This window comes from Anomalospiza imberbis, chromosome 3 (genome assembly GCF_031753505.1).
Source record: "Anomalospiza imberbis isolate Cuckoo-Finch-1a 21T00152 chromosome 3, ASM3175350v1, whole genome shotgun sequence".
Taxonomy (NCBI): Eukaryota; Metazoa; Chordata; class Aves; order Passeriformes; family Viduidae; genus Anomalospiza; species Anomalospiza imberbis.
The window spans coordinates 45567509-45593364 of NC_089683.1; the positions used below are offsets into that span (position 1 = coordinate 45567509).

At 41.6% G+C, this 25856-nt stretch overlaps 1 protein-coding gene across 8 annotated transcripts in view; it reads left to right on the forward strand.

Moving 5' to 3' along the window:
- The first annotated feature begins 21538 nt into the window (after window positions 1-21538).
- ARMC2 (armadillo repeat containing 2) overlaps window positions 21539-25856 on the forward strand; it is a 75825-nt gene continuing 71507 nt past the window's right edge. For 4 of the 8 annotated variants that reach the window (XM_068184203.1, XM_068184209.1, XM_068184204.1 and 1 more), the window contains exons 1-3: window positions 23297-23414; window positions 24223-24454; window positions 25060-25132. In XM_068184203.1, the coding sequence (XP_068040304.1) occupies window positions 23309-23414; window positions 24223-24454; window positions 25060-25132 (411 nt within the window). In that variant the 5' untranslated portion in view covers window positions 23297-23308. Of the gene's footprint in view, window positions 21698-23289; window positions 23415-24206; window positions 24455-25059; window positions 25133-25856 lie in introns of those variants that run through there. The other 4 variants (XM_068184207.1, XM_068184208.1, XM_068184206.1 and 1 more) reach the window with 4 other exon arrangements.

Consider the following 25856-nt stretch of genomic DNA (forward strand, 5'->3'; position numbering starts at 1 on the left):
CTGTGCAGCAATGGATAAAAATACAAGTGTTTTCACAATAAAGATTTGTTACAATTTCACTGTAATTAGCTTTTCATTACCCAGTGAAAAGGTGAATACTATACAGTGATGAGGTTTACTGATGATACTAAGTTGTTTAGGATACTAAAATCAAAAGCCATGTATAAGGTGTTGCAAGAGAGCACCATGAATTGCTGAATGAGAAAAGAGCTAACAAAATTAGGTTAATGTAAGCAAATCTTAACTTCTCAATACAGACTAATGGTTTCTAAACATCACTAACATTCAAGAAAGAGGCTATAGAATAATTTTGACCAGTTTGATTGAAATAGTCGCAGTTCAAAGGTAACCACAAGGAAAGAAACTGAGATTAAGCAGAAAAACATTTTTAAAGCGCTCTACTTTTCTCTCTCATATTTTTCTAGGTTACAATGAAGAGCAAGAGGAATGATAGAAGGTGTGGAACATTTCCATCTGAGGAGATAGTAAATGAAAAGTAAACAGACAAAGATGTTTCTATTTGGAGAAAGGGTAATTGAAGGGATAATATGAAGGAAATCTATGAAATGGTGACTGGTATCAGTGCAGATAGAGAGCAATCACATACAACTTTCTCACAATAAGAGAATTGAATGGGAGTCTATAAAATTGTCATTTGGCAGGTTCAAAACACAAGGAAGTAATTTTTTTCCATAAAATAGAATTGAATGTAGAATAAACTTGTTGTTATGGTAATAAAAAATGAGAATGGGTTAAAAAAGGAATCAGAGCCATCTTGGAGACAAGCCTATTGAAGACTATTATGCAGTGGTCTAGAAATAAATCTCCAGCTTGGAATTGTTGGGAGCTACAGGATATACCCTGGAAAGAATTGATTTGTATGTCTAATAAGCTTTTCATAAGCATCCACAATCGGCCACTGAGGGGAAGAGGGAACTGAGCTACAAAGACCTCTGGTCTGTCCAAGTACAGACATTTTAACCTCTACTTTCCAAACACAGTAAATTACTTTAATGAGGCTTCTAATATCAGCCACGTAATGTGAGGTTAGCACAGGTAGGCAATATTTTAGATATTACATCTAACTCCATATTGCCTTGATTAACAGCTATGAAATATCCAAAGGGTATTCTTTGGCATCATTCAAGTGGAACTGGTCTTATGCCATGGATGCAACAAAACCTCTATATGAGACCAGAGCATTTTCTCCTGGTAAACACCATGCCATATTTTTTTATCAGGCATTAATTTGGGGGAGAATTAATTTTTATAAAGTTATTACATTAGAGTGTCCTAGTTATGTCAAAGTATAGAGCTGGGGGCTTCTTCATTTATACAAATGTTGTTAAACATTTAATTTCAGATTTTCAGTCTGGTGGATAATAAAAAATGACTACCCACCAAACTTGGAGCATTAAATTGAGGCTGTGTTTTTGGCAGCTCATTATAGAGGGATTAATATTACTGGAATAGCTTTGTTTCTCAGCAATACCTCCTTAAAACCAGCTTCCTCTGAACACATATTTCTATTTTATTGAGAAATGGAAATACAGTATTAGAAATCAATGTTTTTAAAGGGTAATTTAAAGAAATCTATCTTGGCAGATGCTGAAATATTTTCAATTTAAAACAAATAGTATTTCTGTCATCCAGTTGGATTTTTTAAATTAGACCATTACTCCTTGATAAGTTAATTACAAAACAGAAAGAGACTCAACCAATCTAAAAAAGCGTATTGATGAAAGTATAGAGTACATGTCTAAAAGCTACTTTTACTGATTTATGGGTGAAATTTCACTTTTTATATGAAAAAACGTTGTATCCAATGTCTTAAATCATAGGGAAAAATGCTCAATTTTTCACCCTATCATAACTAATGTTTTACATTGGTACACTGATGGACTATTGTTTTCCTGTGTTACCATCCATTATAAAAAGTGACGGCATCATAATTGAAATTATTTAAAATATGTTGCATTTAGATAATTCTTTACTTTGCTATAAATATGACTACACAAGGAATGCTGCTACTGGAAATTGCTAGGATGAGCTACCAAAATGGAATTATTGCTCAGTAGGCCATATTCCTCTGGGAGTAGGAAATGAAAAATATCAGAACTTCCTTTGAAATGCAGAAAGGTTAAAGGAATGGAATGAACATTTTTTGTTGTGTCTGAGATGCAAACAAGGGAAGCATGGAGTATGTTGCAGCCATGGGTTGAAATGTCTCCAGATCCATCAGCTGAATCCTGGTCTCACCAAAATCCCTGACAAGTCTTTCAACTGAGTGAAGTCACAATTTCACCCCAAAGATTTTGGGGTAAAAGGAAGTAAAACTCACCAAAAAAAATTGCCCTGTCTGATTAGCTTCATAATCTCTGCCCATGGATGTCCCTGTAACTCTGATGCATGGCTGAATTTTGTGCTTTTTACAGTAAGAACTTGCCAAGATGCCCAGTGGGAATCCTTCCAGATTAGTGCTGGGGTCTGAGCCAAAGTCATGGCAGGTATCAGTCTAACAGTTTAACAAAATGAATAGTGGCAAGCCAGAACCCAAACTAAATGCCATCTATGAGTAACTTACCCGTATAGAAACTGTCCCACAGAGCCAACAGATGTTGCTGTCCTAAAGTGAACAGGCAGATTTAGCATTTTCAGATACTGTAAAATTTGACAGAATTTCACAGAACTGGCCAACTGGTGAAAAAGAACCTGGCCAACTGCAGAAAAATGGCAGAAATAACAAATCTTTGGATGTTGTGTCCATGAAACCGTAAAGTATCTGAAAAGGTGAAATTTCCTTGTCCACTTTAGGGCAGCAACACCTTGGGGTAAGAAAATATTTATCATATTATAAATACATTCAACAGAACTGGCCCTAGAATTGAACCTGGAGGAACACTGCTGGTGACTGGTCGCCAGCCAGTTTTAAGCACTCCCCTTTAATAACAATCCTTAGACTGTTCAAGACCAGGTGAAATCATAAGAAATTATAACAAAAAAGTGCTCGCAGAAGACTTCTGTACTTCAAATACATGAAAGAAAAAAAAAGGAAAAAAAAAGAATGGGACACAACAAAAACCCCAAATTCCAATATACTGTCCACTGGTAATTTAAAAAACCCAGAACTTTTGAAAAAATGGGCAATTTCATTAATTAGATGTGAAGCCTCCTTTATACAAAGCTTTCTATATTAATGCTCACATCAATACTATCTCATAGATAACAGCAACCCACAAATTACAATATTGCTTACTTTCCTAAATGTGGAGTAAAATTTAGGCAGATGCTATGCCTTGATTGTACACCTCCATCCCCTCCTTATGACAAACAACAATACAAGTACCACTGTAAAATTTGTAACTTTATGCTGTTACATGAGAATAATCCAGGGACAAATTATCTCCATTATCAGAAAGCATCCAGCTGTGTCCAGCATCATCTCCAGATGTTTAGCCACACCTACACCTCAGTGTATGCTGTAATAGGAGATCTAAGATTGACCAATCTGGCCATTTCTTTAAAAGTTGTATAGCAGGTGAACATCTTTTACCATGTATACCTGCAATTATGAAAGCAATTCAATAGCACAGGTAAGCCCAAGAAGCCCCTCAAATAAAACCCCTTGGACTCACAATGTTATTGTAATTAGCTGTCTGTCTTAGTAGGTTGTCTGTTTTTTCCATCTGCCCCGTGTGCTAGGGATGACAACCCATAATTTGACAAAAAAAATTTTACATGATTTCTTACTGAGATGAGGACTTATTTTCATTTTTTCCAGTTCTTTCTTTCCTTTGGTTTTAATTACAAATATTCATGGCAGTGAGAGACAAAGTAATGATCTTCATTCCTTCTATTTAAAGAGACAACCTGTTTGGTGATGTTTGTTTTATTTTTACCTTACAAAGTGACATAGTCTAAGGACCCTGAAGGACAGGCATGTCAGCTCTGCGGTTCTGGTTTGGGATTGTTCCAGGTTAGACAACTTTTCAAATACTGTGGAACAGTTTGCATTTTGATATACATTAAATCCCTGTCTGTAAATGTGGACTTCTAATTTCTACAGAGGAAAAATGGAAGTCAGAAGTTCTATATAAAAAATAAACATAAGCTGCATTGAAAATTGGACTTTGGATCATTATTCGATGGTTCACATTAACATGCATTAGGGAAGTTACTGTGAGCATGGTAGCAGCATTGTGAGTCCAGGTTCCAGTTCTGTCACTTGCTTGTGGCTTTTCAGCAGGAGTTTCTTGTGTTGCTTCATGGTGGAGCAATGTGCAAGGTCAAGTGGGGAGTGTCACTGAAATTCTGTGTTAGGGACCGTGCCTAGGTTAGGAGAATGTGGCTGAGTCCATTACAGGGATTTGACTCCTTTATTTATCATAGTTATTAATGTACCAGCTCAAAAGGTCAAGTGACTCACATGAGAATCTCACTTTTAATTTGAAGAAAAATGTGTCACTAGCTTTGTGCTTATTGAGAAAAGATAAAAATGTAAATGTGCAAAGGCTTAAGCAGTACAACGATAGTTAAAAAATCATTAAAAGACAAACTAAACATAAAGAGTTTTTTATCTAATGTTATGATCTGGGGGATTAATTAATGACTTTTGAGTCAGGGATAGAAAATACTAGGACGGACAAATAGAAGAAGAAGTGGAGCAATCTCCCAAAATGCTTATTATTTAAAGAGACGTTCCCATGTGTTTAAAACTTGAGATAATATTTTATTGTCTGCTGCTGTAGACTATGATCCTTCTGGCTGTTATCTCACTTCAGTCACTTGGAATTTTACTGACCAATAACTTGACATTTGTTGCAAAGTAGATCCACAAAAGACGCATTTGTCCATGCAGCACAGAATTGCTCTTCCACAAGGGCCTCAAGACCTGCTTCAGGGCTGGTGCCTCTCACCAATCAATTAAATACACTTATTTTTATTTTAAAAATGAACCCAGATTTTACATGAAATACAGGAGAGCTGTGTGATACGGTTTGCTGTGCAATAACTATCCATGGTCAGGCCTGAAATAGCATTTTGGTTAGAGTTTGTTCTGAACAGTGAAATGCTGGAACAAAACGTGAAGTAGTTTAGTAAGCTTTCAGCTACTACAAAGAAGATCTAGTAGAAAGAAAAGAGGCTGAAGAACTTGGCTGAGTGTGAGAACTCTTTGGGTAAAATTTTCACACTTGTCCCTACTCCGGCTTTTTGCAAGTGCTGAGTCTCTTGGCACATCTCTAACTAGTCTGTTGCTGAAAGCATTCCTGTTCCATCTCTGAGTATCCTGTCAAGAGTTTCCCACAGGCTTGGTGATGGAAGCGTGGGGTGCAAATCATGGTATCTTGCACAGTGAAGTGTTTTGTATTAGCACTTGACATTGCTGGCCGAGTATGAAGAAAGAACTTCTCTGTCAAACTTGATGACTCCAAAATTCCCTTTTGATCAACCAGTGGTTAGATTTTGAAGGGAAGGGCATAGCTGTTTCAAAAGTGAAGTCTAGTGGTTCTTCATAAATGCCTTCCATTTCACATCCTTTGATGTCGGGCGAAACCTCAGTATCTCAGAAGTTTCCAAAAATTATTTTCTAAAAATCACATAATTAGAAAATCTTCTTTTAGTGACTATACATCCGTACTTTTCACTTTGAACCACTTCTCTGTGGTTCAGCTTAATTTTTTTGGTTCTTCTATCACTTGCAGACTGATAACACCCTGGTGTCCAGTCATGGGCAACTGGGTCTTAAATAATCTGAGATGATGTATAAACACACTTAGCAAAATTATGTTCTATCCCAGAGACAATTGTTGTGGAAAACAATCTTAAAGACGACTGTAAACCTGAGAAAGGAAGAGGATTATTGGTCAATAGACTACCATAAAACACAACAGACTGTCTTTAGCTTGGCAGAAAGTTATCTTTTGTCACATATTTGCAGCCTTGGGGTTGCAGCTGTACAGTAAAAGATCCTTATTTGCTTCTTACATTTATTAATATTATGTTGTTCAACCTGCATCGCAGCTGGAGAATGTTAGAAAGTATTTGAGAGCCTACTGAAAAAAACTCCTGCTTTTCCCTCGTGTGGGCTTGATCCAGGAACAGTAAGTGGAGAGCTGGACAGTAGAAAAGAACTGTCTGAAAAAGATGTGTGATAAAAGAAGACAGCTAAGGAGACAGCTTTTAAACCCCTCCCACTTAGCAATGCTGTTTCTTGCACCTTCAGTTTCATCTGCTTCTCATAGACTATCTATCCTACCAAATATGCCTACCTTTCAAAATCACCCCAGCTTTGGACTGGAGGTAGCAGCAGCTGCAAGACCCCATAGGGTGTGATTATCTGTCTCCTGTTGATTATGTTTAAACATATGCTAAACTGTAAAGGTCATTTTTCTAACGTGACTCTGGAGTACACTTAATGATAGTCTTGTTACCAACTGACCTCCTGTACCTGGCAGAGATGAAACATCTTGAGCAAATTTTCATTGCTTGAATCTGTGCCAAATCCTTTTAATATGTGAAGGACTTGATCACCTTTAAACTGGTGATGTAGTACAAGCAAGATTCAGTTGTTTGATGCCAAAATGCCTGCTTGATTTTTGCAGTAAAGGAACAGAAATGCATAACCACTTTGGGAAGAGCAAAAGAAAACATATCTGTGCAGACCTTTGTTGATAGCCTAATCTGATTCCTCAGTACATTCTGCCTGGACAATGTTGAGTGATGCTGCAGCAGCCAGCAGTACAACAGCCATGCTACCTCATGTGATGAAAATACATTATCTGTGTCCATGGCTTATCATCAGAAGCATAACCTCAGCTTTCAAAATAAGGGATATACTTTTTAAAGTATTCATATTGAGGAAATTAAAGTAAATTAGATCATGTTGTAGTGTTGGTTTTAGCAACTTGTACTTGCTCTGCTTCCAGCATATTTAGACTTAAACATACCTGAAAAACCTCACTAAATCTACAGTAGGGCTATTTTCACTGTTTCTTTTATGCTCCGTTGGCTATTAACATTTCACAGCATGTCACAACTGGCCATTCTGATTCTATTGAGCCTTGCTGAATGGGAATGTTTGTGTTATTTAAGAGCAATTCATGGCACTGCCTATATTCTATATCACCTCCTCAGAAATAGGAATGATGATAGGTGATGTCTCAAAAGATAAGGAATCTTCCACTACATACCCTCTGTCTACAGTGAGTTCTCTAGATGTTGTACATGAGGTTCACCAGGAAAATTCATAATGGCATGTTACCTACTTTATTTATCCATTCCACTTGATACACCTACTAAAAATAGCTGTTCTTAGATGAATGAGTCTTGCACTCACACATGTGTCAGTCTGCAGGATCTAATTCTGTAGCTAATTTTACAAAATTGAGAGTCATAAGATGAATGGGCTGCATTCACCTACTAAATGGGAAATTGTATCCTCCGGGGATATTGTGATGATTTAAAAATATCTTGAGATACATGTCAATTAAAAGGAAAAAGGAAGAGAAAGGATTCCATACACCCTTTCATGCTTATTTCCTCTTCTTCATTGTTGTTTCCCTTTTATTGCATCTGTCCTCAGATAAGCTTTCTGTTACCAAATCAATTTTGCCATTTTACATCTTTTCTTTTATCTTCTTTACTTTTGCATCTTTATTGCGGTTTAATCTGGCAAACAGCTAAACATCGCACAGCCACTCACTCACTCACTCACACTCACTCTTCCCCACCTCAGTGGGATGGTGGAGGGAGTTGGATAAGAAAAATAAAATTCATGGGCTGAGATAAAGACGGGTTTCATAGGCTAGAAAAAGAAAAAAAAATTTAAAAGAATATGCAAAACAAATGTTGCACAATGCAGTTGCTCTCTACCCGCTGACTGATGCCCAGCCAGTTCCTGAGTAGCAGCTCCTGGTCACCTTTCCCCTAATTTATAAACTGAGCATGACACTATATGGTGTAGAATGTTCCCTTTGTCAGTTCAAGTCACCTTGTGCAGTTGTGTCTCCTCCCAAACTCTTGTGCCCTCTGGCCTGCTTGCTGGTAGGATGGTGTGAGAAGCAGAAAAGGCCTTCCTTGACTTCGTGTAGCAACAACTAAAACATCCCCATGTTATCAGCATCATTCTCATCCCAAATCCAAGCCACTGCACTGTGACAGTTACTAGGAAGAAAATCAACTCCATCCCAGCTGAAACCAGGACAATGTTCTAGGTTACACTACTACTATGTGAGAAAATATTTCTACTTATTTCCAGGCATTCTCTATATTTTTATTATTAATGACAATGAAATTAGAACCACGTTCAGCATCAACCAATAGCTGGTTTGTGGTCTTAGTACTTCTGATAAAAATTAGCAGATAACAGTGAAACTCTGAAGGAGAGGTTAATGATTATAAAGTTTTGCTCATGTTTTGAGCTTTTGTTGATACTTTAAGTAGAGAAAGTAGATGGCTGAATTTAACAGTTTCTCACCACTAGAATGGTTTTCTTTACACCATGACTGAAAACTGCACTGACAGGAGACCACAGAAAAGATTGCAAGACCTAAGCTTTAGGTTTAACATTGGCTTAACATTTAAGCCTGGTTTAACATTGACAATAAATGTCCTGTGCACTGAGACAGAAAGAATGGGACAAACTGTGATTTGCTGGGCACAGGAACAAGGACAGAAGGAAAAATTAAGTCTTTCACCCAGTCTTTCCTTTCTGTACTCAGAGGCAGGTTGTAGAATACAAGAAATGATGAAAAAAGAGCAACTGCAAAAATACTGAGCAGGCCAGCCTTTCTTCAGAGGTGGTGCTGAGCAGGTCAGCAAGGTCGCAAACTGAGGTGGGTTTAGAACAAGTATGAAAAGAGTACATCTGCAACAGTCACAAGGTCATGCAAATACCACTCAAGTATCCATGAATATTTGAACTGCAACTGCTGCCAGAAATTAAACTGGTTTTTCTTTCAATGTAATTCTACAGGTAAAAATATATTTTTGTACGTAGGATCAATCCCCACAGGAAAGTGCATGTTCCAAAATAACAAAGAATGCCCTTTACCTTAGTTTATTTATCATGGAATAGAAGTGTCCACACAGGCAGCTTTACATTCATAATTATATTGTAAGATTTTTAGTGGTTCATTATTTCAATAGTCAAGTCTCAAAATGATTACTTGATGGAAAACTCCCAAACCTTTGAGGAAGAACAGGAACAATATTGATATTGCTGTGTTCTGGAGATGGTACCCTTGTGTGCAAAATCCATTGCTCTCTTTGGGCAAATCTGGACCATCACACAAAGCACTGTCAGCAATGAAGCACTGTGATTAGCAATTTAGGAGAGAAATGTGATGCCATCAGAAAGGAGCCCAAAGAATCAACAAAGATGGTAGCCCGAAAATTATATATCAGCAGTACTATTTCTAAAAAGAATGGTTTCCAAACTTTTCCACGAGGCATTAACAGCTCTTTAAGGGATAATCTTTATTGCTTTGTAATGTACAAAGCAACAAACAGCTGCTGAGATTGATTAATAGCCAAAGCAAAGTTGAGGCATGTAATCAATCTAAAAAGCCATTTATTGTGAGTATACTACAAAGCAATAGAGATTATTGCTGTTGCACAACAAACCATAAGAGAAAACACACAAACACATACACACACGCACACACAAACAGTTGTTTTCTTTTCAAGGCTTGCAGTGCTATGCTGCCTTTTCCCTGAGCTTTTCTCTTTAACAAAGGCAGGCAACTGGCCTTATAGCAAGCAATCTAATGGGAAAGGTAGTGCTCTAAGAACTTCAGTGTTATCTAAAGGAGAAATAATATTTAGTTTTTTAGTTCTGTAGCTAGAAATACAAAATTCCACAGGTATTCCCCATGTCCTTGGTAGTGGTACTGCTATTCATATTACCAGGAAAAACAAAAAATTCGCTTACCAGTCAAAAAATCATCTAATTCATGCAAATGCAGTGCTCATTTAGAAATGAAGGCTGTTTACTTTTGTGAGGTATTTTTATGAATGGCTACTAAATCACTTCGATTTTTTTCAGAATAACACTGAATGAGACAACTGGCTTTCACCTCCAGCTATTTCCAGCAACTTCCCCACCTCATTCTTTTAATATAACTTTATTACAGCTCTTATTATAATTTGGTTTTTGACTGCTCCAGTCTTCCTGGGAGGCTGTTTCAAAATCTTATCTCTCTACTAATTTTAAACCTTTTAAAAAATTTGCATTCTGATATTTCCAGGTCAGATAATGCTCATTTGTTCCTGAACATTAATAAAGTATAAATTGCTTTTTATCTCCTTTAAAGAGATGATATGAACAGAGTCTCTCACCCTTCCCTTTGGCAGAATAAACAAGCTGTGCCACTGTAACTTTATGGCATGAACTTTACAGGCTTGTCCCTGAATCAGTCTCACCATCCTCCTGTACACTCATCCCAGTCTCAGTCTCTCTCCTGAATGTGGATGCTCTGGATGGCACTGAGCTACAGAGGGGCTCCCAACACTGCCTCCTCCTGACACACACTCGCCATGTCTACTGGAAATATCCAGTAGACCCAAGGATCAAATTTGCCTTTTCCACATCCCCTTAACATTTGAAGCCAGTGGTTAACTTGCACTTCCAGGCACAACTCGAATATTTCTGTTTCTGAACTGATGACCTTGCAGCTTATGACAGAAATTTGTATTAGTACAGAAGGGCACAAGCTTGCAATTTATGCCATTAAGTTTCAGTCCATTTTTATTACTCTTAGTTCTCAAGGTTATTCAGGTCTTCCTGTATCATATTGCCATCCCTTTCCTTATTAACTATGTCTCCCACTTCCATGTCATCAGCAAATTTTATTAACAAACTCTGTCCTCCTATTCTAAGGTAATGAATAAAAATATGACTGAAGAGGTATCCTTGAGGAACTCTTGGTAAAATACCACTCAAAGCCAGGCATCAAACTGTAGGAACTGAATTCTTCAATTTCTCATTTACAGGAAATACAATTCAGCTCAATGAAAATTACTTTTTGGATCCTAGTGGGTCTAAACTTTCCAAACTGTTATCTTCAAAAATCTGAAACTATTTCATATCTGCAATTACCAAAATTTTAATAATACCTACTTAAAATAATATAATAAGTATTTTCATAAATACATGTACATACCTCTTTACAGATATAAAAATTTGGAGTATAAGAATTGTACTCATGATTTAGTGGTCCCTTTGGTTGTTTCTAAGCATTTGACTCTGTTAAAACAATTTTTAAAATTATTATTGCTGTAGCAGCCAATTTTTCCATTTATTCAGCCTTATATTAATTTTTATCACCTTCATACTATTCCTGCAAGTCACAACTTCCCTGCAGAAGACCATCTCCAGACTTGAGATGACATTGTCCATGAAACACTGGACCTAGATTCATTACCTTCTTAGCCTTTCTCTACATTTTTTTTTTTCCAGCTAGGGAGTTCAGTGTCAGCAAAATCAATTGAAATCCTTCTGATATTGCTTTTGTTCCTGTTGTTCCTGCTGGTATTTATTTGCAAAGGGATTGTCACTCAAGTACATGACCTTTTGTCAAAAATTTTAAATTCCCACATACAGCAGCCAAACTGAAGCTCGTACCTATCTCAGCTGTGTCTAACCCTACACTTGTGCTCAGAAGGCATCCTGAGGCTGTGCACACTGCTGCTGCTGCTGCTGGCCTTGTTTGAACTAGAAAGTTCTAGTGGCAGAGGTTCTGCTGGCGTGTGCCACTGACATAGCTGTTTTGGCAGGATGTGTTCACATTTGGCTGTTTTTTAAAGATGCAGTATGTCCTCAGATCATCAGGCTTTTATCAGCAAGAGAAATCTGGTGCTGTGGGAGGTTAACCCAGAGTACCTTGTGCCACATTTTATAGATTGCTTTCTGGTAATTCTTTGCAGCATGTTGTGGAGCTGCATTGTATACTGTGAGGTACAATGTCCCATCCTAAAGTCTGTGTAAATGTTGGGTCAGATTTAAAAATGCTTTTCAGTCTTGTACAATAACCTATTATTATATGCATTGTTTCTCCATATTGCAGATTTCTCACTGCCAGAAACCCAGACTGTATCCAACAGCAGAGCTCTCTTGTTCATTTAGGACACATTAAAGAATTCTTTCATATCCAAAGAGAAGCTTAAAATATTGGGTACTGTGGGCAAGTGGGATATAGAGACAATGAATGATAACTAACTATTTGCATAAAGATTTGCTGAACTACAAAAACAAATTGTAGTTTTGAGACATACTGTAAACACTGGATGAGGGAAAATTTCAGGGTTGGATGTAAAGTGTTATTCTCACAGCACATTCACTCTGAGTTAAGAGCTGCTTAAAGCAAAGACAGTGGGGAAATAGGTGGTGCCAGCATTCTGGAAAGCTGTGCCAATCTGGGCATTTTGGCATTATTTGAGGTGCTCAGACTCCAGTAAAACATACAAAATTAAGTATTTCCTGCTGCACAATATTTTCATGCTGAATAATGCACTGGAAATTAGAGATGAACTTGATACAATGAGCTTTGCTGATTGTGGTAGAGCAGTAAATAAGGTTTATGTCCCATTCGGTTCCATCTTGTTTTGAATACTTAAATGAAAGCAGTGCTTCTCAGTGGTGTTCTCTCTAGAGAGCATTTTATATCAATGTTGTTTGTGAGAAAGCCCATGCTCTCCTTCCCATCTATACTGTTGTCACTAATAGAGCTACAAAGCCAACCCTGGCAGAAAATAAAAGGCAGATCTGGTTGGCAAGGTGTTTGTGAAAACAAAAACACTGTAACTGGACAAAAATAACACCAACCCACAAATCTTTAATTTAGCAGTCTCCTGCAAAACACATGAAGGGTCTCATAGGGTCCCTGCATTTCAGTGGAGTTTCATCCTGTTTCCTGAATTCAGCACAGAGACAGTGGAAATGCTTTGTATTTTTCCATAACATTTCCAGATATTAAAGGCAAGTGTGTGAGAGACGGTCCGAAGTTTCCTTCATTTGCCGTCACAAGGACCCTGAAGACCCCTGACAGGAGTTCTGGCCTGGCCGAGGTGGACACGGACGCTTGCCAAGTGACTTGTTAGCAGGTGCACTCGCTGTGCTTCTACAGAACGTTGCGTTCAAACAGGTTGTGACAAGCGGTGGCTTGTTCCTGCATGCCTGCACCTGCTTCACAGACCAACGGGCTCTTCACAATGGCCCATCAATCTTCCCCATCTTCTGGCCAGATGCCACTTGCTTTGGCAAAAGACTATATAAACTGTAACTTTTTGGGAAGACTTTGGTGCACCCCCACAGATGACGGCGAATGCATGTGGCTGGCCCATTGAGGACCTCATCTCGGTGATGGTAGCTATAATTCCCCTTCTCCTCTTTTCTCTCTATTCTTTACTTCCTTTTTCTGTCCCCTCTATCGCATTTGCTGTTGGTACCAAAATAAAGGTGCATTTATTGTGATTAAACTGATGGTCCCCTGCCGTTTGCCTTTTTGCCCTTTTGGGATCAAACCATCACGACACCCTGCATGAGCGGATCGTGACACAAGTGGATTCCTTAGATAGCTATCGTACATGTAGAATATACAGCTGGATGGAAAACACATAAAGCTTAGAGACCAGCATGGAACCTGCTGGACTTGTGCATAACCACACCTGTAAGGCAAGTTCCAAACAATGAGACTGACATGTTATGGACCTGCAGCACCTGTGGTCTGCAGGCAGCCTCTGTGTACATGAAAACAGGCTGAGAGAGTTGGGGTTGTTCAGCCAGTAGAAGAGAAGTTTCTGGGGAGACCTTATAGCACTTTCCAGTACCTAAAGAGGGCTACAAGAAATCTGGAGAGGGTCTTTTTAAAAGGGTATGTAATTTCTAACCCTAATGTCTCAAGTGGATAAGGGGAAATGGCTTTAAACTGGAAGAGGACAGGTTTAGATTAGATATTAGGAATAAACTCTTTACTGTGAGGGTGGTGAGACACTGGAACAGGTTGCTCAGAGAAGTTGTGGATGCCCCATCCCTGGGAGTATTCAAGGCCAGGTTGGATGGGGCTTGGAGCAATCTGGTCTAGTGGAAGATGCCCCTGCCCATTGCAGGGAGTTGGAACTAGATGATGTTTAAAGTCCCTTCCAACCCAAACCATTCTATGATCCTATGACTTTTTGAACTTTGGCTGAAAACTAATATTTCAGCAATCTTAACATGCTCTCCCACCAGATACAATTTGACAGGAGAATCTGTTTGGAGGAAAGGCAAGAAATGCTGATGTAGATACCTTGAGAAAGCAAGTAAGATCACCATGTTAATGCACCAGCTCTATTCAGTGAATCCCCTTACTTAGTTAGCTCCTTAATGGGTTCTGTGTCTCAACAGTTTTGACTTTATCCACATCTCTGTGCCCAAAAATCCCTTCTAATTTAGTCACTTCTTGGTATTCTTCATCACAGGCTTCTGTGAATTTTAAATGCAGTGTCTGAGCTCATTACGCTCTATAATGCATGCACAGCCATTGTAAGTTGTGCACAACAAAATGCTCATGAAAGAAACACCTTGAATCGCTAGACTGAAGGCTGTGTCTTCTGACAAAAAAAAAAATGCCCTTTCTTTTTCAGCCTTCACTGGTTCTTAATTTGCTCTTTAGGCTCTACGTTGGATTGCAATCTTCAGTGACCTTCACATTTTTCTTCCAAATTTATTTATTCTTCAAAAAAGGCTGTTTCTCCAATATCTCTTTCTGCCTGGCTTGAAGAAATTTGGGTCTTAAATTGACAAGGAGCACCAAAGTCATGGGGAGTTCTGTTCATCTAGCTGTTTCAAAAGGCAGAGTAGAGGAAAATCAAGCATTTCACTAACATGTCAGGGATTTCCAGTCACTGGCAGAGGCAGCAGAAATATCAGTAAATCAATGAAAGCAATCATTGATGTAGGGACAATTGCATAGTGGGTGTGCAGCTGGTAGATTGCTCACAATGCTTAGTTAGCTGGTACAAGAAGTCTTTGCATGCTGTGTGTCAGCACAAACATGGGTAAAACTGAAGCATATTTTACTTGGGAAGCTGGAGAAATCTCAGCTTTTGGCTGGAGGGTTGAGCGCTGAGCATGGAGGGAATCAACTGCTGGTAAGAGAGAGGGTAAGGGGCAGAGTTTTCAGGATGCAGTGGTCAACCCACACTAAGCAATACAAGGTAGAGATTGATCATGGCAATTTCCAAAATCTAAAATTTCAGCCAAATCTGAATAAGATTTTAAGAAATTTTTTTAAATTTACATCTATCACAGAATATTTAAGGTTTGAAAAAGTCTCTGGAGATCACCTAGTCCAACCCCCTTGCTCAAAGCAGTTAACTAGAGAAGATTGTTCAGGGACTTTTTCAATCAAATTTTTAATATCACCAAAGATGGAGACCATACAAGCTCTATGAACAACCTGTTTTAGTGCTTGAGATGTTTAGAGATAACCATTCTCATCACATAAATTTGGTTTTACGGAGTTCCATGTATTTCAATTTGTGCGTTCTTTCTTTTGTTCTTTTACTGCGCACCACCAAGAAGTCTGTCTCCATCTTCTTTGCACCCTTCCTTCAGATACACATGGATAAGCTCCCACCAGAGCCTCCTCTTCTCCAGGCTGAACAGTCCCAGCTGTCTCAGCTTTTCCTCATACTAAAGATGCTTCATTCCCTTAGTCATCTTAGTGGCCCTTCTCTAGGCTCCAGTATGTCCCTTTTGTACTGGGGACACCATGACTGGACCTAGCACTGCAGCTGTGGCCTCACTGGTACTGCACAGAAGGAAAGGATCACTTTTGTCTACCTCCTGGCAGTGCTTTTCCTAATGCAGCCCAAGAGGCTGTTGGCCACCCCTACAGCAAGTGGCACATTGCTGGTTCAACTTATGTCAGCTTGCATCCCCAGGTCCTTTTCTGCCAAGCTTCTTTCCAGCTAGTTGACCCCCAGCATGTACTGGTGCATGGGGTTATTCCTCTTGAGGTGCAGGACTTCACATTTCCCTTTTTTGTGCTTCTTGAGATCCCCCTTGGCCAGTTTTCCAGCCTGTTCGGATCCCTCTGAATGGCAGCACAACCATCTGAGGTACCAATCACTCCACCCTGTTTTTTATCATCTGTAAACTTGCTGAGGGTGCACCCTGAGGATGAATGGTCTTCAGCTGCATTTTGTGTGGCCAATCTTAACCCTTTGAGCTCTGCAGTTCTGCCAAATTTCAGTGCAGCTCCATATCCATCCTAATGAAGCCCATGCTTCATCAGTTTGTCTGTCAGAGTGTAATGGGAGACAACCAAAAGCTTAGCTTAAGATAAACAGCATACACTGCTCTCCCTTTATCCACCAACTACTCATCTCATCATATACCCAGCACTCTTTACTGTGACAGATTTCCCTGCTGCATGTAATGGAGATCTTCATAAACTTGCTTTATTAAGACTTACTAGGCCACTTGATATAGGAGTTGCTTCTAACTGCTATAAAATGAACAGCTCCACCTGCCTTTGTAATGATCTACAAGTGATACAAAACACTGAGCTTATTTAACAGCACATACCAGATGGTTTATGCAAGGTTGAATATGACAGGAAGATTTTTGTCCAGATTGGGGGTGGGACTGTTGTTTTATTTTGAAAAAGAGGAAAGAAATACAGACAAATGGGGGTTGCTCAGATTGCACTGGAGGCTGCTTTTACAGGTCAGCAGCTAGAAGCAGCAAATGTGGTGAATGAACACTCAGTGGGCAAAGTGCTTAACACTGTTAACTAAATCTGAATTGCACTGGTATGTTTGGATATTTAGGTAAGTTTCATCTCTAGACAGATTTAAGTTAGTCAGACCAAAATCTGAAACTGGATACCAGCACAAATCCCTTTCATTATTTTCAAATCAAACAAAATTTTTTAAAAAAAGCAATTTGAATGAATATGACATAATTGAATACTTTTTCATTGAATATTTTTTCATTAGTGAGGCAGAAATGTTCAGAACGCACTGCTTTTATCTTAGCAATCACTTCAGCAAATACTAGCTTACCTAGACCAAGTCAATTTATAGGTTTTGATGATATTTCCATCCTAAAGCACTGTTACTGCCAACAAGATTTAATTATATACCTGCATTTAAAAGTGGTGCTGAGAGAGTTCCTTCAATAAAAAGCACAGGATAGAAAGGATTTAAATGAGAAAGTTATAACAGTTGAGATATAGCAAAGAGATCACAAAAGAAATATTTGCTATAATTGCCAAAGCTCAGAAAATGAATAAAATTTAACTCTTCAATTTGATGACCTAGAAAATAGAGAGGAGAAATAATGTGCATATGAAAAGGATTAAAGAAGAAGCCAAGAAAGGAGGCTTAGTGGGTTTAACTGGGTGAATTTAAAAATTGTTTAAAGAATGATAACAGTAAAAAGAAATTCAAACCGGCTTTACCAGGAAACAGATCTACACATTTTTCTGTGAAACTTCCCTTGTATTATTTCAATAAAGGAAAGGTTCAGAAGAAAGTACCAGAAAATGAGCTAACTGTGAATGATCTGAAAATAGCATACATACATGCATGCACACACATTCTTTTGGCTTTTAAAGAAGAATATACAGAGAAAAGCAGGTACAATAATAACAAGGTTTTCATTACTTCTGAGGTATTGAATTTGGCTGCCAAAGAAAGAGGACTAGATGTCTAATAATTAGAGATAAAGTAAAAGCTAGCAGAGATAATGGCATGTGTTATGTAAACCAGGTAGTGTTACACACGGAGATCTTTTTGCTCCTATCATAAAGCCTGTCAGAATCAAAAAAGGAACTAGAAGAGGGTATTTTTCTAGAACAGAGGGGCATAACAAAGCTTGTAATAAAAATCAGAAGGACAAATTAAATTTAAAATATCCACAAGGTTCTTATGTAACAAACATGAAAAAGTAAAAGTTACCTTAGCAAGCGATTAGTAAAAGGAACTTCATACTGGTAAGAGAGATATATATATATATTTACATATAAATATATGTAGAGGATGAATTTCTTCAGGGAGTGCTTTCAGATATAGCTGAAGTATATAATAAAGGAACAAAGGAAGAAGTTTGGTCAGATGGAGCTGTGTTTGTTATGCTTTTCTATTATTCACAGAGGTAACAACTATCCTCCTACAGCAGTTTTTAGATAAATTTCAAAATGCATTCAGAGATAGCGAACAAAGTCAGCCACAAACAACCCACTTGCCACAAAAGGCCTGTCTTTGTTGTTGTTACATGTCTGGAGATTTTCTGATACAGGTGCTGATCACATTACTCATTGCAATAGCAGGAGGCACACGAGGGATCTGTTCAGGGAGCATCTGGTTCACCTGACCAACGGGACCCAAACCTGGAGATGGATGCATTTTTGGTGAGACCTTGCCAGGAGGCAGCCTGGGGAAGTCACTGCAAGTGACCCCTTTGTGCCACTCCAACAAAGCCATCTGGCCTGTGGGACCCATGTGTGTGAAGCTCTGCTACAGCCAATGTGAAAATGTCCATCTTTTGGCCCTCCAGAGAACAGGAGGCAAGTGGGAGATGTGACAGCACTTCTGCCCTGCCAGGGAACCAGTAACATGAGCAATCCATCTTTCACTGCCTGACCAGAGTGACCCAGGCACGGGACAGGAGTTTATGGCTGCGGCTACACTGCGTCTGAGACCCTGGAATTTTACTTTGGAAAACTTTCAATGTCTCCAGTTTGGACCTGTAAATCTGAGCTCAGAGAGAAGGTATCACAATGATACTGACACCTGAAGAGTCAGAAATAACCAACAATTCACCCAGAGAGTTACAGAGAATGAGAAGGGGGTTGTGAAACAGAGTCTTGCCTTATCAGTGAAACAGGCATCATAGCTTTAAAGGACTGACCCTGAACAAAGGATCACCTGGGCTTTTATCCAATAATCTGGGGTCATCCCGTGAGTGTCCAGCTCCTGCTGTATCACCTGTCTGTCTACTGACACTTGACGGGTCTCTTGTCCCCTGTCTGGCCACAGGTCCAGTGCCCTTTATAATGCAAGGAATCAGTGCCAGTTCACAGCCTCTTGATTCCAGCCACCGTGGAGACTCAACCACCACTGACCACCATCTCAAGAAACCCACCAACTCAAAAGAAGAGAAAGATTGAGTATGAGAACTAATTAGCATGAGAAGCAAGAAAATTATTAAACCAATACAATGTTAAATACTAATAGGAGATTTTGCCAATGAACTGTGATTTGTTTGCTAAAATGTATATTTAGTGTAACTGAAATGGACTGCCCATGGCGGTGGTGGAGTCACTGACCCTTGGAGGTGTTTAAGGAAAGACTGGATGTGACACTTAGTGCCATGGTCTAATTGACCTGGTGGTGTTCAGTCATAAATTGGACTCAATGACTTCATAAGTTTTTCCAAGCTAATCGATTCTGTGATTCCATAAATTTTTGAGAATCTGAGTTGATTTGTGTTAACACTTCCACCTTGCACCCTGCACAGAACAAAGTACGTCTCCTGGCTAAACCGGACCCCGTGTTTGTATTTAGCGTCCCTAAATTGGCAACAACAGCAGGTCACCCCGAGTAACTTCTGCCAGCTGTGCCCTGGGCTTGTGCCAGCCACCAACACGCTGTTCATAAACAAGGGCCAGGACTGGCCACGGGGGAGAGCTCTCCATTAGGAACCCACCGTCCTGCGGGCCAGCGCCGCGGCACAAGCCCGCACGGGCACTGCCCCTGCGATCTGGGCACGCCATCCCTGGGATGTGGGCACACCATCCCTGGGACCTGGGCACGCCATCCCTGGGATCTGGGATCTGGGCAGCCATCCCTGGGATCTGGGCACGCCATCCCTGGGATGTGGGCACACCATCCCTGGGACCTGGGCACGCCATCCCTGGGATCTGGGATCTGGGCAGCCATCCCTGGGATCTGGGCACGCCATCCCTGGGATGTGGGCACGCCATCCCTGGGACCTGGGCACGCCATCCCTGGGACCTGGGCACGCCATCCCTGGGATCTGGGCACACCATCCCTGGGACGCGCGCACGCCATCCCTGGGATCTGGGCACACCATCCCTGGGACCTGGGCACGCCATCCCTGGGATCTGGGCACGCCATCCCTGCGATCTGGGCACACCATCCCTGGGACCTGGGCACGCCATCCCTGGGATCTGGGATCTGGGCACGCCATCCCTGGGACCTGGGCAGCCATCCCTGCGATCTGGGCACGCCATCCCTGCGATCTGGGCACGCCATCCCTGGGATGTGGGCACACCATCCCTGGGACCTGGGCACACCATCCCTGGGACCTGGGCACGCCATCCCTGGGATCTGGGATCTGGGCACGCCATCCCTGGGACCTGGGCACGCCATCCCTGGGATCTGGGATCTGGGCACGCCATCCCTGGGACCTGGGCAGCCATCCCTGCGATCTGGGCACGCCATCCCTGCGATCTGGGCACGCCATTCCTGGGATGTGGGCACGCCATCCCTGGGATGTGGGCACACCATCCCTGGGACCTGGGCACGCCATCCCTGCGATCTGGGCAGCCATCCCTGCGATCTGGGCACGCCATCCCTGGGATGTGGGCACGCCATCCCTGGGACCTGGGCACACCATCCCTGCGATCTGGGCAGCCATCCCTGCGATCTGGGCACGCCATCCCTGCGATCTGGGCAGCCATCCCTGCGATCTGGGCACGCCATCCCTGGGATCTGGGCACGCCATCCCTGGGACCTGGGCACGCCATCCCCGGGATGTGGGCACGCCATCCCTGGGATGTGGGCACGCCATCCCTGGGATGTGGGCACGCCATCCCTGGGATGTGGGCACGCCATCCCTGGGACCTGGGCAGCCATCCCTGCGATCTGGGCACGCCACCCCTGCGATCTGGGCACGCCATCCCCGGGATGTAGGCACGCCATCCCCGGGATGTGGGCACGCCATCCCCGGGATGTGGGCACGCCATCCCCGGGATCTGGGCACGCCATCCCTGGGATCTGGGCACGCCATCCCCGGGATGTGGGCACGCCATCCCCGGGATGTGGGCACGCCATCCCCGGGATGTGGGCACGCCATCCGCACCAGGCAGCGGCCGCGCCGCGCAGGCGCCCGCAGGCGGTCGCGCGTGCGCCTCGGGGTGCCCGGGCGGGCCCGCGGGCGCGGCGGCGGCAGCGCGGGGGGCGCGGCCCCGCTCCGGCCCGGGCCCGGCGGCGCCGCGGTGCGTACGGTTGCTATGGGAACGGCGGGCGGCTGAGCGAGGCTGAGGTCCTGCAGAGGCGCTGGCGCGTCCCGACCGAGTCCTCCGAGCAGCGCCCGGTCCCCCTCCCGGCCGTAGTGCTCGTCCCTGGGGGTGCCGCCTGGCCGGGCGGGGGCGAAGGGCCGGACTGTTGCGGTAAGTCGGGCGGGAGGCTTTGGAAAGCGACCGAAGACTGACAATCCCTGTGCCGCTTCCGGCAGCTTTCCCGTGCTCGGGAGAGAGGCACGATTGCCAGGTGTGGGTTGGGACAGCGTTTACTCCACAGGTGCTGCTTATTTGGGGGGTTCCTCTGGGACGTGTTGTCCCACGGCTGCGCTGGAAACCTAACTCCTCTGAGACCTCAACTCTCGTAACTTCGTTCTTGTTTCTCTTTGATAGCGGATTCTCTGCATCAAAATTTCAGAGTGAAAGTGCATCAGTTGTGATTGGTAAGTTTCTGTTAATCAGACTTATGTCTAATAATTGCTATAGTTTACATATTCCTGAAAGGAGGATGTAGTGAGGTGAGGGCCTATCTCTACCGTGCCGTGCCTGCAGTGAAAGGACAAGAGGAAATGGCCTTAAGCTGAGATGGGGAAGATGCAGATTAAATATTAGAAAAAGAAAATTCACTGTAAGGATGGCCATGCAGTGGAATAGGTTGGCCAGGAAGGTGATGGAGTCACCAACCTTAGACATGTTTAGGAGGCGTCTGGATCTGGCACTGATTGATATGGTTTAGGGGTTACAGGGTAGTGCAGAGTTGGCTGTTGGACTTGATGATCTTAAAGGTCTCTTCCAACCTCAAAGATTCTGGGATTCTTACTAAGCCTGTACCTGTGTGCTAGCTGTTGTAGAGATTTGCTAGGGCAGACAGAACATGGAGTCAGATGGCAGAGAGCAGAGTTCATAGCTTGAATACAGAGCTTCTCCTCACTGTACTTAGTGATTGCAAATACACCCACTCTGCACCCTGGCAATTAAATGGCACTGGTCTTGAGATGGGAAAGAGGATGGCAAAGGCAGTGTGAGATGGCAGATGCCATATCTGATGTAGTCAGCCATGCTTCTCTCATTTTGATTGAACTGAGATAAGAGCTGTGAGAGTACAGCTGTCTCACTTCTGGATGTTGCTGGGACTAATATGTGGATCCTGTACTGCTATCTACTTCTTTAAAATCTTCCTGTGCAGCAAAGACCAGACTTCTGGAGTGAACAACTGGGGAATAAAGACAAGAGCCCAAGTATGGCTTTTCAGACACTGCTGTGATACTCTTCTACCTCCCAGCAGAGAGTCATAGAGGAGCTCTTGACTTGTGCAAGTTAAAGGCTACTTGGGAAATGGTGATAGTTGAGAGGGACAAGATCTGTATGCACCAGTTATGCTGTCCCCATTGACACTGCAGCATTCCCTCTGTTTCCTGCTGGGACTGGGGAACAAAATTACAGAATCACAGAATAGGCTGAGTTGGAAGGGACTCACAATGATCATGAAGTCCAGCTCCCAGCCCTGCACAGGACCATTGTCAACTGTATCAGATATAAGGTCTACAGAGAAGACCTTCCACTTAATGTCAAAATTCTGGCTCCCAGTAGCTGGGGGAATAGGGAATGATAGTCTCCCTTGCTTTTTCCAGTGAGAACTGACCTTATAAATTTTTCTAAACAAGGCAGCTGCAGTGGAACTCTTTACTGTTTTTTTAATCACATTGTAATAGAGGGAAGAGTAAGGAGCAGAGGGAACAAAATTCAGTCACAGTGAAGACAAGTAATATATTAATGGTAGTGGGAAATACTAAAAACACTTATAGTCTCAGGCTCCTGGTCTGTTCCTGAGTTTTTTTTAAATTATGTATCATTTAGTGAAAGAGGTTAGTGCAGTTCTCCTTGGCGTCCACTTTTATGTTGGATGTGCAACAATGAAAGACACTGCCAGAATGTGCAGGCTCTCAAAGAAAGAAGAAGCAGCTGGAAAAGGTAGACTGCAGAAGAGGAAGAATTGAACTAAGAAACTAAGGACAGAAGATTTTTCTTTTTACTCTGTAGTTTAGAAAACCCAGATGATGGTGCCTGATCTACTCTCAGTTCATTGTCATAAACTGTGTGAGAGAATAGACGTTACCAGATGGTCTGAGTCACAGTGCAGAAACATATTTTTGTTTTTAGGTAAGTTTGAAAGCAGAAGAGGAATTTTACATGGTGTAAGACTCAAGATGAGTTTGCTGTAAAATGACAAGGATGATACCTACAGAGAACTGCATCATGGTAGTGATGGGTTTTGTGTCCAGAGGTGATGGAGCAAGTCTGTCACTGCCCACTGCATTTCCCAGAAACTACAGCAGGGCAGAATGCTGATTGGAAGTTTGGGTTTATAACTTTATATTAGTGTTATCTTTCTTTGCCTTTGCTTGGGGGTGGGCTGGAGAGTAGTTTCTTTCAGAGGAAAAAAATGGATTGCCTGTTCTTCCTTGTCTCTGCTTATCAATTGCTGATAACTGTGCTTCAGTTACTGATAATGATGCCTCAGACATATTAGGAAGCTGCCTTTGGTAAGGTCAATAATGTGTATTGGGTTTTTCGTAAGTTGGAAAAACCTGTCTCTTTGGAGCATATTATTGAATTCCTATTTTGGCTGTGGTGTTTCCTAAGTAACTGGGTGTCAAGAAACAGATTTTCTATGGAATTGTAGAGAACCACATTTGGCCCATGAAGCACAGTGATGTATTTTAGCATCCTGTTAAAAAAGTGAAGGTAGATCCTCCATGTCACATACTTTCTGTTTTTGAGTGTTTTCCTACAGGACTAAGGAATAGAGAGAAAATGCATTATCAGTGTACCTTATTTCCCGCAATTTCAGCACTGTCTAGGATTTACTGTGGTAGCACAACCAGTGATGAATTAATAGTTTGTAATTTAAAACTAGCATAATACTTTGTGCCATTCACATATATTTTCCAGTGTTCTTCCTGTGCAGTACTTTGCAGAGGAATGCAAGCTTCAAAGACTGAAAATAGAAGAAAAGCAGAAGCATTCTGCTGGCTGTCAGCAGCAAAGCCTAAGACCAGTTCTGAGATTGTAAATGAAGCTAGAGATGCTCTACGAACAGTAAAAACTCAAAGACCATTCACACCTACAGATGAACAAAAGAAACTTCTTGGATCTCAGTCCTCACAATGTCCTCAAAATAGACACCCTGTACTTTTTAGGTACTGTGACTTAAAGATTTTTTCAAATATCCTTTAGCAACAAGAGATTTGGTTCTGTAATTATGCTTCCGTTGGTTATTTTCCCTGTGTTAATCTGTATTCCTAATCACATCCTTTGGCTTCTTCTAATGATTTTAATGTTGGTGTTAATCTAGATGTCCAGGAAGTTTCTCTGGATCAGAGCTACCAGAGGCCGTCACTACACTAGTTTCCTATGTGGAGAATAGTATAAGAAAATAGTCTGTTACTTACCTTTTCTTGAGGCAATTGAAAACTTTTAATTGAGATAATCTTCAGCTTTATTCCTACAACATGGGAAAGCTTGCTTGTTTCCTATAACCTATGTGCTGGATCTTTTTTCAGAGCCTCCTGAGATCTTTTAAATGTGAAATTTTAGGTCCTGCAGTTTGAAATGCTCATTTTCAAAGTTTTTACTATCTCAAAATTATTTCTAGGTGAAGTTTTGTTACCATGAAGTGCTCTTGTCACTTTTCTTCCCTTTCCCTTTCACTGGCAAAGGGAAGAAGCATGCAATTAAAAAAAAACCAGCTGATCACACAACTCTGGGTCTGCTTAATTCTAACTATGTTTCATTTCTTCATTAGTCTTGATATATCCAGTTCTGATTCATCTGAATCAAGACCGAATTCTGGTGTTCGTCTAAGTCCACTGACTCATGTAAGTACTCTGGAAATAACTCATGCAGTACTGATATAAAAATATGTGCCTTGGTAGTGTTAGGAAAATAAATGATTTAAAGACATTTGGGGAAAATGGAGGCTTGTTGTAACATTAGTCTGAGACTTATAAAGTTAGTTTTGTCATTTTTCCCCCAAAAGAAACCCCAAAATAATTTAAACTACTTAAATATTGCTATATTGCTTTGTGGTTCAAAGTGACATTAACAAGAATCGGAAGACTGATAGTTGAATCAGCTTTCTTGTGTAAGTTTACTAAAGTAGGTGAAGTTCGTGAGCATGAACATGTGCCAACAGTGTGCCCTTACTGTTAAGAATGTGGCTGATGGTATCTGGGGCTGCATTAGGAGTGTTGGCAGCAGGTTGAGGGAAATGGTCCTTCCCCTCTACTCCACACTGGTAAGGCCACACCTGGAGTGCTGTATGCAGTTCTGGGCTCCACAGTATGAGACCGACATAGAGCTACTGGAGAGAATCTGATGAACAGCCCCAAAAGTGATGAAGAGACAGGGAGAGATGAGAACATTCAGCCCGGAGAAGACCAAGGGAGGACCTTATCCATGGATGTAAATACCTGAAAGGTGGATGCAGAGAGGATGGGGCCAGCCTCTTTGCAGTGACTGGACCAGAGGCAGAGGGCACAGACTGGGACAGAGGAGGTTTTCTCTGAACCTTAGGAAACAGTTTTCCTGCTGTGACGATGA